This window comes from Triturus cristatus, chromosome 10 (genome assembly GCF_964204655.1).
Source record: "Triturus cristatus chromosome 10, aTriCri1.1, whole genome shotgun sequence".
Taxonomy (NCBI): domain Eukaryota; kingdom Metazoa; phylum Chordata; class Amphibia; order Caudata; family Salamandridae; genus Triturus; species Triturus cristatus.
The window spans coordinates 102,691,063-102,710,897 of record NC_140593.1 but is presented as its reverse complement, the minus strand read 5'-3'; the positions used below and the strand labels follow the sequence as shown (position 1 = coordinate 102,710,897).

The window sequence follows — 19,835 nt, the reverse complement described above, 5'->3', positions numbered from 1 at the left end:
TACAGGGGAAAGGGAAGAGGTCACCTGCGAGGTTCTGCTCGACAACAGGTCTCCTCCTCCTCCTCCTCTTCTGCCCCTCCAACTGGTGCAGCAGGGAAGCAGCTCTAGCTCTAGAGCATGCTTGTCCCATGGGATGACGGGTGTCTCATTTTCTACAACATTGGAGGTCTGTTACTACAGATCTCTGGGATAAGATGGTTCTTAGGACCAAAGCTGCTTTCCTGTCTAAGGTGGTCACTCCTATCCACTTGGGGGAGTCCAATACCTTACCCACTTCTACCCTCCCCTTTAGAGGAGGAGGAGAGACTTCATCGCCTGGATCCAAACAGGTCGGTCAGCTTCTACCTGGACAGAACCAAGGACTTCAGGTTGGACAATCAACTCTTCATCAGATATGTGGGCAAGATGAAGGGCAAGGTAGATAAGAAGAGAACACTGTCCAGGTGGATCATCCTCTGTATCAAGTTCTGCTACGCCTTACCCAAGAAGGAGCCTCCTGAAGGTATTTGCACTCATTCTACCTGGGCTAAGGCTTCTTCTTCGGCTTTAGCTAGAGGTGTCCCTGTGGTTGACATCTGCAAAGTGGCAACTTGGGCCTCCCTCCCCACTTTTGAGATGCACTATTGCTTAGATTCGGAGGTGAGGAGGGACGCCCATTTTGCACATTCTGTGCTGCAGGATTTTTTGTATAGGCAGGCACCCTCCTCTGAGAGCGGACTGCTTATGGATTCAATTCAAAAGGTGAGGAATCCACAGGCAGATGTATCCATCAGAAGAATAAGTTACTTTACTCCGGTAATGTATTTTCTGGTGGATACAGTATCTGCCTGTGGATTCACGTAGTCTAGTTGGTTAATAGGACTGAGAGTATTTTATTATATTGTACTATATTGGTATTAATATAGTTTTTCCTACCTGCTTTCAAAGCACAAAGTGTTCACTAGGTGTTTGAGTAAGTAACTCCATGTTTATGGATGATTGGGAGAGTGTTGGGTGATGTGTTTGTGGGGTATGTGTAGATGTTGAGTGTGGAATTCAAAGGTTGTTTTGCAGACATGTTGTGGCATTGGTATAGCAGATATAATTCAACATATGTTGACATTTCAGAGTGGCCGTCCACATGAATGGAGTAAGTGCTTTGGATGCCATACTTGAGTTAAAGGAAAAGGGGATCAAGGCTTGACTAGCTACATGCATAGGCTTATCCGCTGTCAAAGGTATACCATACATTATTCAACAGTGAGGGCTGAAGGTACAGTTTATTGTCTAGTGGAATGTGAACCTGGTTGATCAAATCAATGATTAAAATCCCTGAGAACCATCACGTGGTTATTTTGAATAGTTAAACATGTTAAGGTCTAACTAAAACCAGATGTTGTGGCTGGAAACTGTATTTTATTGGAATGTTTAGTGGGGTGGTAGAGAGTTTTAGCTGCCTTTACTGGGGAGTCCAAACTCAAGGGGTGCAGTAGATTACAAAACGGACAACCTGCATACACTTTAAAGTTCAAAGATCTGTACTGAGAGACAATTAAATAGTGTCTTTTTTCGTGAACGTCAATTGATTTAATACCATTTTGATTATAGGAAAACAGATCAAGTGAACCAAAAACATAAAACAAATCTGTGAAAACATACTACCACAAAAGTAAGGCAAAAGATATTGAGAACAAATATGCAATACTTAAGTCAAAAGGACCCCTTCTTTGACTTAATAATAGAAGTGAAGTGCAGAATACAGGATGCTGGCAGTATAGCTAGTAGGGCGGAATGAATTTAGACAACATTTGCTCAAACATATTGAAATGTGCTTCTTATGCTAAGTTTCACACCATTAAGAAGTGGGGAAACCATCACCTTCCTTCACATTGGGTTCTGTGCATAAATTGTGCATTTAGACGTATCCATTAGATTTCAGCATACCGGGCCAAGTGACGAAACCGGTAAACTAATTGCATGTTTATGCCTGATAGTGTGTTTGAATTTTGGAATACCCATTCTAATTTTATGATTTTACATAAGAAGCAAATCTAAGGATTGCTTTTTAAATATGTCTTTTTATTTTGTCTTTGCAGCTTTATCATCCGAATGTTGTGCGATATTATAGAACCTTCTTAGAAAGTAAGTTTAGATTTTCTGATTTTCACCATTGTTTGTATAATCACAACACATACAGCTGTAAAGAAAAATTACAACATTTTCCTTTAAATGAGTTTCTTCATGTTAATGACAACAATAAGATGGATCAGAAGGACCTCTCAGTGGCAGCCTTCAGTCATGACTCGGTGCACCCAAAAGAATGTCAAGACTCACCTGAAATCTTACTCTGATACCACATCCAGACAAAATGATAAATACGACGGCAGGCGATGATATGGGTTGGTGAGGGTAGGGAGCCATTTGCGTGGGCAGTGTAGTGAAAGCTGGTGGTGGTGTCGTCTAGAGGATTTATGACAGTTGGAAGGCCATGGACAACATGGACAGGTTCAAAAGGCAGCTTGCATTGCCAAACAAAATGGTCACCACCTTTGTATGAGACTAAGATAAAGCATTCCAAGATGGCGCCCGGCATGGGTTTACTTCCTTTCTTTTTTTTTTTTTTTATATTTTTTATTTTGAGTGGATTGCAAAAAGAAAGAAAAACAACACAGTTGCATATTGCATCTATCAATAATAAAACAGGCAATTCCAGAATACATAAGTAAAACAATAAAGTGATGGCGATAAAGTGCTGGAAGCATCAAAGGAAAAATATCAAAAACGACTTAGCAGCTTATGTCGTATCTAGCAATCAGTTCAAAATTACCTAAATAAAGTGCTAATGCAATCAAATTAAGGTGCTATCTTTAGCGAATAGACGATAAACTACATCAATCAAGTGCTTATGCCTTATCAAAAGAGTGCTGAACGTAAAATCCAGAAATATCGTAAACATAAGAAGCACAGCAGCATATAAACAATGAAACTATCAATTCATAGATAGGTTGAACATGTACTAACACAATGAAAATAAAGTGCAAGCAGTACAGAATCAGGTGATATAACAATAGCAGAAGTTGTTAGAGATAAAGTGCAAAAAGTCCAAAAACTGCTTAAATAATAAGCTGAATTCATAACCCAATAATGGTGTGGGTGGCAGTCAACATTTCAAAATACAATACTAAAAACCCTGCCAAAGGTCGCTACAAATCTACGAAGAGACCCTATCCGCTTGGAATATGCTTCCTCCCACATATATGTCTTAACCATCTTTTCTTGCCATTGCTGGATTAGTGGTTCCTTGTCAGACTTCCAATTTTGTCAAATTAAAGACCTGGCCACTGCAAAAGCTATTGAACAAAAGTTTTGTTGATATTTAGACAAACACCCAAAATGGGCTAATTTAAGAGTAGGAATAATATGGACTTATGTGGCTAGAGATCGATTAATCGTTAAAAAAGACATCAGACCAGAATTGATATAGGCCAGGGCAGTAAAAACAAATGTGGTTCTAAGACCCTATCTCTGGGTCCTCACATCTAAAACAAAACTCAGAGGAGGCCAGAAAGAATGTATTTAATTTTTGGGGTATAATAAGCTAGCCATCTTGGCAAATAGGCTATTCTTTTATAGTTGGCAGCCCTAAAGCTTAGATGGAACTATGACGATGCCCCCGGGCGGATACCTTAACTGTTCATACTGACAGCGGAACCCGAGCAACCTTGGCCGATGCCCGGTGGAGCTGTCCTATGCAGCTATAGAGGAGCTTGGCTCTGGTTCACCTCCTCGGCCGTCACCTACCCAGCCGGACATCTGACACTGGATTCCTCGTCTCCCCGCTGTGTTTTTCTTCCCTTCCTGCCTCTTCCCCTTGTCTTTGCTATTCTACACGTTTCCCAGTAATACCTGGGACCGGTGCTTTGATGGAAATATGACGATGCCCCTTGGGCGGATACCTTAACTGTTCGTACTTACTGCGGAACCCGAGCAACCTTGTCCGATGCCTGGTGGAGCTGTCCTATGCAGCTATAGAGGAGTTTGGCTCTGGTTCACCACCTCGCCCGTCACCTACCCAGCCGGACATCTGACACTGTTTTCCTTGTCTCCCTGCTGTGTTTCCTCCCCTTCCCAGCCTCTTCCCCGTGTCTTGGCTATACTACGTGTTAATTACCCATATTATTGTGTAATCTCATGTTTTTCTCCTATGTCTATACTTGGCTCATGTAATTGATGTAATTATATAACATGTAAATCGCTGATTTTCATGTAAAGCGCTCTGATACCTCCGGGTCTAGCCAGCGCTATATAAAACTTTGCAAATAAGTAAATAAACGCTTTATGGCCTACTTCACATTTCTTTTTACTAACACTACAACCAGTTTCTTTTAATAGTTTAGGAACAATGATATCAAGCACTTTCTGCTGTCCCGATTGTATTAGGCAAGAATACCAATTGCCCACTCCACTTATGGCCTGGCCATATAGTTGGTTTAATATTTTTATTAAAGCTTCATTCTTTATAGCAACATAATTTGTTTTTAAAAAACTCAATATTTGATTAAAGCTAAATGTCAAAGCTGGAAAACTAGAGCCCAGCTGCTGGGACAATATCTCCCTGGTAATCAAGTTAGATATAATAAAAAGATCACCCAAATATTCAAAACCTTCCTCCTTCCATAGGCTAGATCAGCTAAAGCCCTATACCTCGAATTTTTGGGGAGTTTGGTAGAATGTAGAAAAACAGATAATTGTACTGCACTCTCCTGCACCATAATATTTAATAAAAAATTCTCAAATTTTGATACTGCTGATGGAAGCTGAACAAGAACATTCAATAATGATGCCTGATAATAAAGCTCAAAATTGGGGAAAATAGCCCTTTACAACGCGTGCTATTACCACGCAGTAGGTTACAACGCGGTCGTTACAACGACCGCGTTGTTACCACGCGTGGCTTTACATCGCAAGTCGTTTCTACGACTTGTGCTAGGTGGCTCGCTGGATTTAGGAATAATATAAATTACTATTCCTATTCCAGTTACAGCAGCAGGGAAGGTGTTGGATTTAAAATCCAACACATTCCCTGGTGTTGCACGCCACCTAGCGCAAGTCGTAGAAACGACTTGTGATGTAAAGCCACTCGTGGTAACAATGCAGTCATTGTAACGACCATGTTGTTACCTACCTGCGTGGTAATAGCAGCGTTGTAAACGCTGTTTCCCAAAATTGGGAAGGGTGAACCCTCCCAAAGATGTATCTAGTTGTAGGGTTGCTAGGGATGTTCTAGGCTGTTTCTGTGCCCATTTAAAATTCCAAAATAATGCATGTACTTCAATAAAATATTATTTAGGAATTTTAATTGGGAGATGACTAAATAAAAATACAAATAGAGGCAAAATGGACATTTTAACCATTGATACATGGCCAATTAAATTTAAAGAAAGAAGAGACCATCTATCTAATAGCCATCTGGCTTTTTCCAGGGTGTTTCCATAATTTAGCCTAAAAAGATGATCATAATGACAGTTCACGTATAAACCTAAATATCTAATAGGATTAGATGCATTTTGCTGAGGAAGAAAAGGCAGCAAGACCGATGGAGCATTGAACCAAAGCACTTCCGTCTTTGCTTGAATTAGCCTATACCCACCTATTCATGTACATTTTTCTCTTCCTTCCTCAAATGCATTTAAAATATTAGATGGTTTGCTGCTAAATATAAAATAATACCATCTGCAAATAATTAGATTTTTGGCATGGCCGCAATTGGAGGCAGTATCTGAAAATTATTATGAATTTTAATTGCCAAGGGCTCTATAAAAAGTGAAAATAATTCCTTTTTTATAAAAAGTGACTGACTGCACTTCTCTGCTTTACAACAAACAAATGATGGACGGAATGCTGACAATGCAGACATTCTCCCCCAGTCAAGAGATCTGGGTTAAATCCATCGTTCTTTTGCCCACTACGCCACCCCAGTTTAGACATGGCCATATGCAAATCAGTCTTGACCCTGTGCCTCATGGGAACAGTCCAGCCCGAACTGCCAAGCCATGTCTTCCCTGGACCGGAATCAAGCATCCTAGGACCGGTTTCTGGCTATCAGCCGTCATCAGCCAGGATAGCTTGACTCCAGTGGTGTAGTGAGCACGGGTCCCACGTCTGGGAATACCCATCCCACTTAGGGCGAAAAGCGTTACAACAAACAAATGATGGACGGAATGCTGACAATGCAGACATTCTCCCCCAGTCAAGAGATCTGGGTTAAATCCATCGTTCTTTTGCCCACTACGCCACCCCAGTTTAGACATGGCCATATGCAAATCAGTCTTGACCCTGTGCCTCATGGGAACAGTCCAGCCCGAACTGCCAAGCCATGTCTTCCCTGGACCGGAATCAAGCATCCTAGGACCGGTTTGGACTGTTCCCATGAGGCACAGGGTCAAGACTGATTTGCATATGGCCATGTCTAAACTGGGGTGGTGTAGTGGGCAAAAGAACGATGGATTTAACCCAGATCTCTTGACTGGGGGAGAATGTCTGCATTGTCAGCATTCCGTCCATCATTTGTTTGTTGTAACGCTTTTCGCCCTAAGTGGGATGGGTATTCCCAGACGTGGGACCCGTGCTCACTACGCCACTGGAGTCAAGCTATCCTGGCTGATGACGGCTGATAGCCAGAAACCGGTCCTAGGATGCTTGATTCCGGTCCAGGGAAGACATGGCTTGGCAGTTCGGGCTGGACTGTTCCCATGAGGCACAGGGTCAAGACTGATTTGCATATGGCCATGTCTAAACTGGGGTGGTGTAGTGGGCAAAAGAACGATGGATTTAACCCAGATCTCTTGACTGGGGGAGAATGTCTGCATTGTCAGCATTCCGTCCATCATATGTTTGTTGTAACGCTTTTCGCCCTAAGTGGGATGGGTATTCCCAGACGTGGGACACGTGCTCACTACGCCACTGGAGTCAAGCTATCCTGGCTGATGACGGCTGATAGCCAGAAACCGGTCCTAGGATGCTTGATTCCGGTCCAGGGAAGACATGGCTTGGCAGTTCGGGCTGGACTGTTCCCATGAGGCACAGGGTCAAGACTGATTTGCATATGGCCATGTCTAAACTGGGGTGGTGTAGTGGGCAAAAGAACGATGGATTTAACCCAGATCTCTTGACTGGGGGAGAATGTCTGCATTGTCAGCATTCCGTCCATCATTTGTTTGTTGTAACGCTTTTCGCCCTAAGTGGGATGGGTATTCCCAGACGTGGGACCCGTGCTCACTACGCCACTGGAGTCAAGCTATCCTGGCTGATGACGGCTGATAGCCAGAAACCGGTCCTAGGATGCTTGATTCCGGTCCAGGGAAGACATGGCTTGGCAGTTCGGGCTGGACTGTTCCCATGAGGCACAGGGTCAAGACTGATTTGCATATGGCCATGTCTAAACTGGGGTGGTGTAGTGGGCAAAAGAACGATGGATTTAACCCAGATCTCTTGACTGGGGGAGAATGTCTGCATTGTCAGCATTCCGTCCATCATTTGTTTGTTGTAACGCTTTTCGCCCTAAGTGGGATGGGTATTCCCAGACGTGGGACCCGTGCTCACTACGCCACTGGAGTCAAGCTATCCTGGCTGATGACGGCTGATAGCCAGAAACCGGTCCTAGGATGCTTGATTCCGGTCCAGGGAAGACATGGCTTGGCAGTTCGGGCTGGACTGTTCCCATGAGGCACAGGGTCAAGACTGATTTGCATATGGCCATGTCTAAACTGGGGTGGTGTAGTGGGCAAAAGAACGATGGATTTAACCCAGATCTCTTGACTGGGGTAGAATGTCTGCATTGTCAGCATTCCGTCCATCATTTGTTTGTTGTAACGCTTTTCGCCCTAAGTGGGATGGGTATTCCCAGACGTGGGACCCGTGCTCACTACGCCACTGGAGTCAAGCTATCCTGGCTGATGACGGCTGATAGCCAGAAACCGGTCCTAGGATGCTTGATTCCGGTCCAGGGAAGACATGGCTTGGCAGTTCGGGCTGGACTGTTCCCATGAGGCACAGGGTCAAGACTGATTTGCATATGGCCATGTCTAAACTGGGGTGGTGTAGTGGGCAAAAGAACGATGGATTTAACCCAGATCTCTTGACTGGGGGAGAATGTCTGCATTGTCAGCATTCCGTCCATCATTTGTTTGTTGTAACGCTTTTCGCCCTAAGTGGGATGGGTATTCCCAGACGTGGGACCCGTGCTCACTACGCCACTGGAGTCAAGCTATCCTGGCTGATGACGGCTGATAGCCAGAAACCGGTCCTAGGATGCTTGATTCCGGTCCAGGGAAGACATGGCTTGGCAGTTCGGGCTGGACTGTTCCCATGAGGCACAGGGTCAAGACTGGTTTGCATATGGCCATGTCTAAACTGGGGTGGTGTAGTGGGCAAAAGAACGATGGATTTAACCCAGATCTCTTGACTGGGGGAGAATGTCTGCATTGTCAGCATTCCGTCCATCATTTGTTTGTTGTAACGCTTTTCGCCCTAAGTGGGATGGGTATTCCCAGACGTGGGACCCGTGCTCACTACGCCACTGGAGTCAAGCTATCCTGGCTGATGACGGCTGATAGCCAGAAACCGGTCCTAGGATGCTTGATTCCGGTCCAGGGAAGACATGGCTTGGCAGTTCGGGCTGGACTGTTCCCATGAGGCACAGGGTCAAGACTGATTTGCATATGGCCATGTCTAAACTGGGGTGGTGTAGTGGGCAAAAGAACGATGGATTTAACCCAGATCTCTTGACTGGGGGAGAATGTCTGCATTGTCAGCATTCCGTCCATCATTTGTTTGTTGTAACGCTTTTCGCCCTAAGTGGGATGGGTATTCCCAGACGTGGGACCCGTGCTCACTACGCCACTGGAGTCAAGCTATCCTGGCTGATGACGGCTGATAGCCAGAAACCGGTCCTAGGATGCTTGATTCCGGTCCAGGGAAGACATGGCTTGGCAGTTCGGGCTGGACTGTTCCCATGAGGCACAGGGTCAAGACTGATTTGCATATGGCCATGTCTAAACTGGGGTGGTGTAGTGGGCAAAAGAACGATGGATTTAACCCAGATCTCTTGACTGGGGGAGAATGTCTGCATTGTCAGCATTCCGTCCATCATTTGTTTGTTGTAATGCACTTCTCTGCTTGGCAACTGAGCATGTTGGTTATTTTAGTGCTCTCCTATCTGTACCCAGCTCTCCCTTCGATAGTACTTTTGCTGTTTTTGTCTTTCCCTCGGATTCCCTTCCTATTAAAGTTCTTCATTTGTCTAAACTTATCACTGATGTGCATTCCTGTTTATATTTTGATGCTGTTCAAGTCTCTACCTGGAGTCCACATCCGTCTGCAGGAGCGGCCCATGCAGGTAAGAGTGGTGAAGCGGGGTGGGTATGGACTCGACAGACGATGAGGGAAAATGTATTATTTATTAAATTTTTCCTCGTCGTCGTCTGTCAAGTCCCCGTTCCACCGCTCTTACCTGCACGGGCCGCTCCTAATCGTCTGGCAGGCAAGTCCTGGGGCTAGGCTCTTCCTCGTTGCCAGGACAATGAGTGAAACTAGTGTGTGGTAAGATTGTCAGACTCCATTATGAGCTATTGTGCAGACATCTATTTAACAGATACCAGGGTTTCTCCGTTTCCTACCGTTTTCTCCCGCCTTTTCTCCTAAGTCAAATGTGCTACACTGACCCCCAATTGCAGGTTTATCAGGCTACTGATTGACAGAGGGGATATCTACTTTCATTCCTTGAATAGGTTGTCATGACAAGGAAATAATGCTTTTACCTGCTGAAATCTGCCAAGGGAATATAAAATGGGTGTAAGAATTATCACACAATTTGCAATTAATATATCTGCACAAATCCCTTTTTGTACAGTGATCTGATTTTAATCTTGAGTTTGCCATCAGTGCCTAAATGTGCCTGCGTTTATCATCATGTCATCTCATATATTGCTGTGAATATAAATATGTTAATGACTGTACCATAGTATCTGTAGGGGTCCTATTCTTTTTTGTTTTCCACCAACTCAACATGGCAGTAAAAGTCAATGTACACATTAAATGTATTGCTGCACTAGAAAGAGTATTCTTTTTCCACTGTCCCTACCATTCCACGTTTTCCAAAGGCTTCATTCTAAGACATGCTTTCCCATCAGTTCTAACCTCTAAGAAGATGATGGGGGATACAAAAGTAATCTATGTAGACTACAAAAATTCTGATGGATACTTCTTCCAGAAGGTTCCTCACCTTATGAATATCCTCCAAGCATCAGACTGGATCCAGATTTGTTTTCAGCAGAAATAGCTCAATAGTGCCACAGGATGGCCCCTCGCAACTGCAGTCATGGCTTTGCCTCACCAGTATGTGATGAAACCAACCATCATAATGCACCGTTTGGCATACTGTTGTAGGGTCCTGTGTTTCTTCACTTTACTGATGCTGTGTTTCTTCAATGTCAACTAAAAGAATTCCTGCAATTTGTGACTGTGACCAGGTCAAATGTTACCTCCTAAGGTTTTGGAGTTCTAACCTTGTTGATATATGATGTCTTTGTCAGATCCCCACAACATCAGAATGTGGTGGATAATATAATGTAATAGCACTGGGAGAGTGACTCAATTTCTCACTAACCCTCAATTAGTTTCTGACTGTCCTTCCTGGGTGAGGAATTTGATGGTAGAGTTAGAGACCCAGATGAGAGCTATCATAAAGGAAGAGCTTGGGCTCCTTCTTAACAACCAGCAGGACAGTGCAGCCAGGCCAATCCCTCCGATAGCACTACCCCTGCTTTAGGGAAGAGGAAATAATGTAGCTCCCAGACGGACAGTATAGGCCAATCCTCCCCAGGTAAGCGTGGCCCTCCGAGGGCTGTACCCTCCACTGTCCAAACAAGTGCCAGCAGGGCAGAGGCTCATGGCACTGTGCCAGCTGAAAATACTCTGTCTCACTCAGAAAAGCATGGCATCCACCCGGCCCAAGATCTGAAGACAACAACTGGCCGTAGGAGCCTCACCAATGTGAAAGTAAGCAACAACCCTGCTCCCAACAAGGAGGACTTACAAAGAAGAAGGCCCATCCATTTAGAGCATAAAGTAGGCAGAGAAAGGCCAGACCCTTTAGAGGCAGAGGATGCAGGATCAGTACTATTGACTACCCCGACCATAAATTTACCCCCAGCCTCACTCCCTTATGTTATCGCACTAACAGGTGTACTCAAGATTAAAAATGGCCAGAAAGAAACACAGCTGGACCTAAGGAAAAGTGCCTTTTTTGGCTAACCGGGCACAAGCAGTTGTCCTATGACAGGGTAGGAGAAATGTTATTGGTTCGTAGAGTTGGGTGGGTGGGTACGAATCCAAAATCAATGCAAGGAGACTGCATAGTTATTAATTTTAGTAATCCTCTGACTGTACAAACCTTAGCAGGCCAGATTGCCCATCCCTATGCACCGTGCACAGGGGTCCGATCTCATACTCTGGATTTCTTCTATTTTCACAATTACATCCTACCTTGGACCCCAACCTCTAGGGCCCCAACAAATAGATTTCAATTCCATCCAATAGCCGGCCAATCCGCTAGACCTCTCTTTAACATCCCAGTAGCAAACAGATTTGGGGCCCTTGAGGAGGTGGACTGACTCGCGCTGCAAGGTGGTCATACTCTGAGCTTCGGGACTTGGAGGGCCAATAGGGAATCAGGGGTGAGCAATAGTGGGCTGCAGATCCAGAATGTCCTCGGTAGTAATGGAGATGAACCAGGGGACCAACAACTTGAATCTCATTGGGGAGCCTCAGATTATGACAGGATTGGTGTCACTTTTCTTAACAACCCAGCTCTCACTCCTCCCGACCTTTTAACTTCTAGTTCAGCTAGGAGCGGCCCCCTAATGGAAGTTGTCGAAGTAGCCTCCACGGCTTAGCTAGAGTTTATTCAAAACCCTAACCCTAACAGTCATAATGCACATGGTGGTAACTTTAATCCCAGCCATAAGCTGAGGGTTTTATCATGGAACATTGCCGGAATAAAGAGTAAACTGCACTGCCCAGACTGGGGCCAATTTGTAGGCAACCATGATGTGTGTATGTTTCAGGAGACTTGGGCAAGGGAGGACATTGTGAGGGGGGGATATGCAACTTTCAATGTGTTGGCTACGACGGGGGGAAGAGGTAGACCCTCGGAGGGCTTATGCACTTGGGTTGCTACTCACTTGGATTGTACTGTTGAACACCTTATCCGATGACATCCAGTATATTGTACTCACCTCCAGGATCAAAATAGCCTTTATCAACATTTATTCCCGTCCTGTAAGTATTGGACAGGAATCCCCAACCATAGATCTACTAAACACATTTATTGAACCAGCACCCCGAATGCAAGGCTGATTATAGAGGGAGATTTTAATTGTCAATACGAGCCCCTCGCTGCCCCCACTGATGCTCCCCCTAGCAATAAGGATTGTCTTTGGCAAATTCATGATCCTCAAATTCCACCGGTAAAGGCCTGGACCCCCTGGTACTTCATATTAATGCAGTAACACTAACCCATTTTCTGAGGGCGTGTAACAGCCGTAGCAAGTCAGACCAGCCAGGGAAGCTAACCTTTAATAGAATAGGACAATCCTCTCTGTTGGATTATATCATAGTGGAAACAAGCATATGGCAGTGGGTTGTCGGCTTCGCTGTCATGCCGAGACATGACACTGACCACAACGCCCTGATACTGGAGCTGGAGCCTCCAGACTTCTATAATCCCACGGCCACTAGTACCCCTGTAGGTAGCAATTTAACACTTGCTAACAATAGAAGGGAAATCAGATGGGTAACACTTAAGCAGTCACCAGACAAGGCAGCCACATTATATTCCCTAACTATCTCGCCCTTAATGGAAATGGAGGAGGCTGCCATGTCACTTGACTCTCCTCAAACCATCAGTAGACTTGAGGCTCTGCACGTAGAATTGACAACTAGCCTGACTAATATTTTTTATCCTCTGATGCATTCTAAGCTGAATAAGGGTGCCAAACAAACTTGGTTCAACAATTCTTGTCTCAAGGCAAATGGTGCCCTTATAGATGCCATCAAAAGTAAGGATAGATCCTTAATCAAATTAAACAGGCCCCTTTATCGAGACAGTACCAAGTTAGCTAAGATGAACTGGAAGCTTGAAAGATGGGATGCCATTAAAGCAGCTCTTTCTAATAGGGACATGAAGACATTCTGGTCACTAGTGAGTACAGACAGTAGTATAGAGAGCTCAGCCTTCGAGCCGAAAATTGCTGCAGCCGCATGGAAGTCTCAATTCCAAGCCCTGTATTCCACAGAGGAAGCAACAGAACACACAGATGAAGCATCTTTAGCAATCGCAGGGATTCTCCTTGAAGACCCCCAAGGGTTTACTTTAGCAGAAGTTTTAAATGCAATCAGGAAGCTTCCCCTTAGAAAGGCCCCCGGACTAGCAAAGATTCCTGTGGATTTATTTCGGAAGGAACCAAATATATGGGGACCCTATCTCTGGGCAATATTTAATGCCATTCTGAATGGCATGAAGATCCCGGACACCTGGTTAGGGGCTGAACATTTCCCAGTTTTTAAGAAGGTTTCACCTCTCCTGTCCACCATCTATAGGCCGATCAGCCTGATCGATGTCACTCAAAAATTGTTCGCTAGGATTCTCCTTGAGCGCCTCCACCCCTGGATGAAAGAGCGTGACATTCTGAGTGCGTATCAAGCTGGTTTTCGGAAGAATATCTCCACTATCGACCAAATCTTCAGGCTCCAATTATTATATTGGAAGATGGTGTCAATAGAGGGTGGCAGCCTCTATTTGATATTCGTTGATCTTAAATCGGCCTTCGATTTGGTCCCCCGAGCCAAACTGTGGGAGGTTCTTGAACAATTGGGTATCCGGCCCTACCTGTTGTCATTGATCATGCGACTGCATGCAGGTAATTTTGCCCAAGTAAGGTATGGAAAATCCGGGGAATTGACCCCCCACTTCCCAGTCAACAGAGGAGTAAGGCAGGAGTTTGTGCGGCCCCTACCTTGTTTTGTCGCTTTATCAATGCTTTGGTGGCTCAATTAAATGAGGTAGTGGACAACAACGCCCCAAAGCTGGTGCATGGTAAGGTGCCAGCAATGATGTTTGCGGATGATACCTTGTTGTTATCTAAGTCGCATATGGGCATCCAAAGGATTCTTGACAGTTTTTCTTTATTTTGTAAAAAAAGGGGGCTGGAGATCAATACATCAAAGAAAAAATGTATGGTCTTTAACCCAGCCAAAACATCTCGTCCAAACCCTTCCTTAAATGGCACCTTGTTAGAGAGGGTGACTGTCTTTGATTACCTTGGTGTCACGTTGTATGAAACATTTGAATGGGGCCTGCAACTAGACAAAGCAGGCTTGAGGCTAGCGCAGATGGTTGGGAGAATCGCAAAAACCTTTAGGATCTCCTCATACAAACCGCCTGGCCCGGTGGCTGAGATATATAAAGTACAAGTTAGGAGTGCTGTAATATATGGGGCGGAACTTTGGAGTCACCGTCCCTCTGGCGGGTTGGCCAAAACAGAGAATACATTTATGAGACAGCTCTTGGGCCTACCGCCAAGCACTCCCTCATCCCCTAACGAATGGATTTAGGAATTAGACCTATTACGGAGGAGATTGGATTCAGACCCTTGACCTTTTGGCGTAGACTGTGGACGACCCCTGAATTATCAGTCTACCAGTCTGAACTTAAGGGGATTATGGGACTCCCGGGGGCGGGAAAATTACCATGTTATGTTATGTGATGTTGTCCTCTATTTATAGTGCGCACGGCTACTCGGAAGTGTCCCGGCGCGGTAGCCAAATGGTGGAGACGAAGATGGACAGGCCAGACTAGAGGGTTACTTAAATAACAGAGTTTTCAAGTTTCTTTTAAACAGACTGAGGTCGCCAGTGTTCCGAAGCTCAAAGGGCAGGGCATTCCAAGCCATGGTTGCTCTAACAGAGAGGGAGCTGCCTCCCATTCTAGCCAGGCGATACCTGGGAACAAGAGCGAGGCATTGACCAGTAGAACGTAGCTGTCGGGGCGGCACATAAAACGAGAACCTACTTCTGAGATACTGAGGCCCAGACTTGTAAAGCGCACCATGGACAAGCGTAAGAGCTTTGAACAGAATGCGTTGGTCAAACGGGAGCCAGTGCAGATCCCATAGAAGCTGTCTCGCACTGGACCTTCCTGTAATACCCAATAAGGCTCTAGCTGTCGCGTTCTGGACAATCAATGTTCAAAAATAGGGACCCCCTGCAGAGATTAATAATAATCCTAGGGCAGGGTAAATAACATTATAGAGTAAACACCTAGGCAATCTAAACGCAAAACAATCTAATATTCAATAGAAAGACATAAATGATATAGAAGGAGACACAACATACAAGATATTATAAAAAATATATGTAGACTGTACAAAAACATAAAAATAAGAGTGTACTTATATTCTGTTATCTGATCGACTACAAATGTGATTTGCTGCATACTGTATTATGCTTTGTCTATTTCATCCAATTTCTATTTTGAATCACATTTCTAAATCATACAGTCCGTCATTATCAATTCACCTTTATCATTGCTATATTTAAATATAATAAAGTCTACATATATTTTTTATAATATCTTGTATGTTGTGTCTCCTTCTATATCATTTATGTCTTTCTATTGAATATTAGATTGTTTTGCGTTTAGATTGCCTAGGCGTTCTGGACAATCTGCAGCTTTTTTAGCTGATATGCCGGAAGACCGATGTACAAGGCATTGGCGTAGCCCAAACGCGAAATGATGAGGGCCCGGGTCACCATTTCTTTGGCCACTCTGGGCAAAAATGGCAGAAACTTCTTAAGTCGTTTCAATGTGCCAAAGCACGCACCGGCCAGCCTGTTGATCTGAGGCATAAATCTCAATTCCTCACTGAACCATACCCCCATATTTTTTGCCGGGCTCCCCGTCGATGTAGGCATCGGGTAGCCCACCGGCCAGATATCTTCTTTGAAATGTGGGGGGAAGGATCCATAAAGGAGCACCTCTGATTTGTCTTCGTTACATTTTAATTGGGCCTGCGCTAGCCATTTAAACACTTCCGTCAGACAGATTTTGGCAATAGCCGGGGAGAAATCAGTTTTCTTCCACATGAAGAGGAGCTGGGTATCATCAGCATAGGCTATGATCTTAGCGCCCAGCTCCTCTGCCAAGTAAATAAGGGGCGTCATATAGACATTGAACAGAAGAGGGGTCAATGTTGAGTCCTGGGAGATCCCTGTTGTCAGGCATTGCGGAGATGAGGCGAAGGGCGGCAGCCAGACTTGCTGCGTTCTATTGGTTAAAAAAGATTTAGTCCACTCCCACACCTGGCCAGAGATGCCGATGTGGGACAACCGAGCCAAAAGTTGGCGGTATGGGATGGTGTTGAATGGGGCAGAGAGGTCGAGTAACACAAGAGCCACTCTGCCGCCAGCATCCAAGCACTCCCTAATGGCCTCCAACACCTCCACTAGGGCCGTCTCAGTACTATGAGAGGCCCTAAAACCTGACTGGGCCGGATGAAGAGCGCCCAAATTCTCCACAAACTCAGAAAGCTGTTTGTGCGCGGCCTTCTCACACACCTTAACCACCGCCGGGAGGAGTGAAATTGGATGGTAGCTAGCTGGGGTAGCAGGGTTGAGTGAGGGCTTTTTCAACAGCGGGAGGAGTTTTGCCTGCTTACACTCAGGTGGAACAGTGGCGTCCATGAGGGACGGATTGACAATTTCATTAACTTCGGGGTTGACTACCTCCGCCGCCAGTAGCCTGGCTCGGCAAGGATCTGAAGTAGAGCCTGATTTAAGCGATTGCAGTATAGCCAAAGTATCTGACAGCGGAATGGGGGTGAACACCATCAGGCAGGGGCTGACTGGATCGGTGTTACGAGCCGTCTGAAGCGAATAAATCGCCTGCTGTTGGATGACAGTCACGAAACTATCCTGTATAGCTTGGATTTTATCAATGAAAAAACCCGAAAGCTGCTCGCACCAGTTGTTCAAACCAGGCGAGGCCATCTGTTCCGCGCAAGGATTCAGGAAGCTTTGTACAATTGCAAATATTTCCTTTGAATTGTTTTTTGATTGAGCTATACGCTCTGCAAAGAAGTGGCCTTTGGCCAACTTGACCATGGAATAATAGTTCTGCTGGGATTTCCTGAGTGCAATTTTAGCTAGCGGACAGTAGGCCAATCTCCAGCAGAGTTCTAATTTTGGCTTATTGGTCCAAGAGAATTGAATTAGAGAATGATCGGACCAGGAAACAGGGAGAGGATCCTGTATGTCTAACGGAAAGTTGGAACAAACCCCATCAATGGTGTTTACCCCCACTATGAGAAGGGGAGTTAAACCATTGAGTCAGCTGAACAAGATCCATGGACTCATTAAAAGCATGTGTCTCAGAGACCTCACTACAATCAAAGTGAATATTAAAATCACCGAGCAAAAGATAATTGGAGAAGTGCAAAGCTCTGGGCACAATAACTTCATCCAAAGCTTTTAAAAAGGCATTCGGTGGCCCAATCCAGTGCTTCCTCCTCACTAATGTCCTGTGACTGTCCCAAAGTGAGAGTCTAATTCTCCCTGAAAACTACCGCCACCCCACCTCCTTTGCCTAATTTGCGGTCGACCCTGCCGGGATAGCCAAGGCAGTGACCGGGGCTGAGCACTCATTAAGCCAGGTCTCTGATATAAATAGCAGGTCTAGCTTATTTTCCACCAGTAGCTCAAAGATGTGCAAGGCGTGTTTAGCCATGGACCGTGCGTTAATCAGAGCAGCTTGAATAGATTGCACAGGCAGAGGGGCAGAAGGAGTAAGGTTGGGCATGGAAATCGCGTCAGCATTGTGGTTGAAATGATACCTGCAGATCGGACAAATGCTACAAGCATTTTCCAACACTGCCCACACATGGCTGCACTTACTCAATGATGCCCCAATCAACCTCAATTCCTCACCATTCCAGACTCTGCGTACCGAAATTGCGTCTGGCAGGGAGCGGGCAGCATGGCAGGCGCTGGCCGCTTCCGAGACGCTGACGGGCGCAGACGGGCTTGCCTTAAGCGCGCCACTGGCGCGCCAGCGGCGCGTCCGCGCAGCGTGCATCTTTTCAAAGATAAATGCCCCCAACAACTAGAGCGCGCCCTTCCCAAGATAGCGGCCTAGATCGTCACACCGGGATTCCGGTGTTTGCGTGGTGCATGAGTGCGAGTAAGTGCTCAGTTTTAAAAAAAGAATGTCAGCAGGTATTTTTAAACAAGTTGCAGCCAATTTGATAAAAAGAATTGCGGCGAAAATAAAAGTAATAAAATTCACAGCACAGACTGTGATACACACTCCAGCCACGGGAAAGCCACGAACTGACTCCCCCTCTCACCTAGGCCATGGTTTGTATATATAAAAGACGTATGCCTTAGACTGGGCATTCCTAACCTATGGTGTAACCCTGAGGAAGCTTCCCCGACAATTCCACGACTAGAACTAGTAAGAGCCTATAGATTGCTCAGACTAGCCGATATTCAGGGAACTCTAAACTTGGGTACCTAACGGCTGACTTCCTTAATATTAAAGCTCAGTACCTCTTTGAGCCTTTTCCAGATGATATACAACCTTCCATGGCAAGGAAGCTATATATCCAGTTTAGAATAGGGACCTTGCCGGTTCATGCATTCACTAACAAATGGTCAAAGGCTCCTTCCCTTGGGTGTCCTGCTTGCAATAGCCCAGACGAGTCCGACATTCATGTTTCTTTTTTTTTTGCCCTGGCTATAAAACAGCCAGATGGCGTTGGCTCGTACCACTCTGCAGAAATTGGTGTAGGCAGTGTTCAGAGGCATATAGAATACTGTGATCTGATACTCACCCCCTCCCACAGTTTTTGCCATGTCCCGATTCCTCAATTCTATATGGCATAGGTGTAGGGTGTTGTTAAATTCACCACAGCAACCATAAATATTTCTCTTTGTACCTTGTCTTATTTTTAACCTTCTTTAACTTTTTAACACTTTTTTAAACTCGTTTTTAATTATTTTTACACCCTGAAATATTGTCGTAATGTACCTGCATTGTGGCTATCTTTTATAATCTGCCTTTGATGAATTTTTAATATTGCTCAAATTTAGCTATGTATGTATTTGTATCATCTACTTTTTATGGTCTACATTGACCGAAATAAAGTTTGTTGAATGGAAAAATGGGTATATAATACCTCACCATGAGCTCTTGGACCAAGATTTCTGCACCTCCATGCACTTGAACACCATGAGAGAGCGAGAGGTCAAGTTGTTTTGGCTCAGGCCTGTAAGGTTACCTCATAACAGTCTCTCTCCCCTTCTTCAGGTAAGCCTCATCACAAGGAAAACTCCCCCAAACGATCTTATGCCAAAAAACACACGAATGCCATTGGAAGGAGAATTCCTGTTCTTCCTTGAGGAAACTGTCCTGCTCCAGGAATTGTTTAGAGACTCAGTAATACTATTTACTGACTCCATTCTCTTCCTTCTCCTCTTTGGAGTATACCCCTGTTCTCAAAAACTGAAATTGAGTTTACTTCTCCATTTGACAATTCATTTGAGGTTGAAGCATTTTGAAAGGATATTTGAATATCTTCAGGAATACCCCATATACTTCTCAGCTAACCCCCAAGGTTGGACCTGGTCTTGCGGGTCTGGCGATTTTCGCAGCTCATGCTCCAACCTTAAATGCACCTGATTCCACAGGATATGATCTTGGTGCTACTTCTGATGAAGCCCTTGTCTTTTAAGACACTGGT

General features: G+C 45.0%; 1 protein-coding gene across 2 annotated transcripts in view; it reads left to right on the top strand.

Moving 5' to 3' along the window:
• Positions 1-19,835, top strand: part of NEK10 (NIMA related kinase 10) — a 1,348,206-nt gene that overhangs the window by 621,432 nt on the left and 706,939 nt on the right. For both annotated transcript variants that reach the window (XM_085630543.1, XM_085630544.1), the window contains exon 20: positions 2,076-2,121. In XM_085630543.1, coding sequence (XP_085486669.1) covers positions 2,076-2,121 — 46 coding nt within the window. The remainder of the gene's footprint in view (positions 1-2,075; positions 2,122-19,835) is intronic.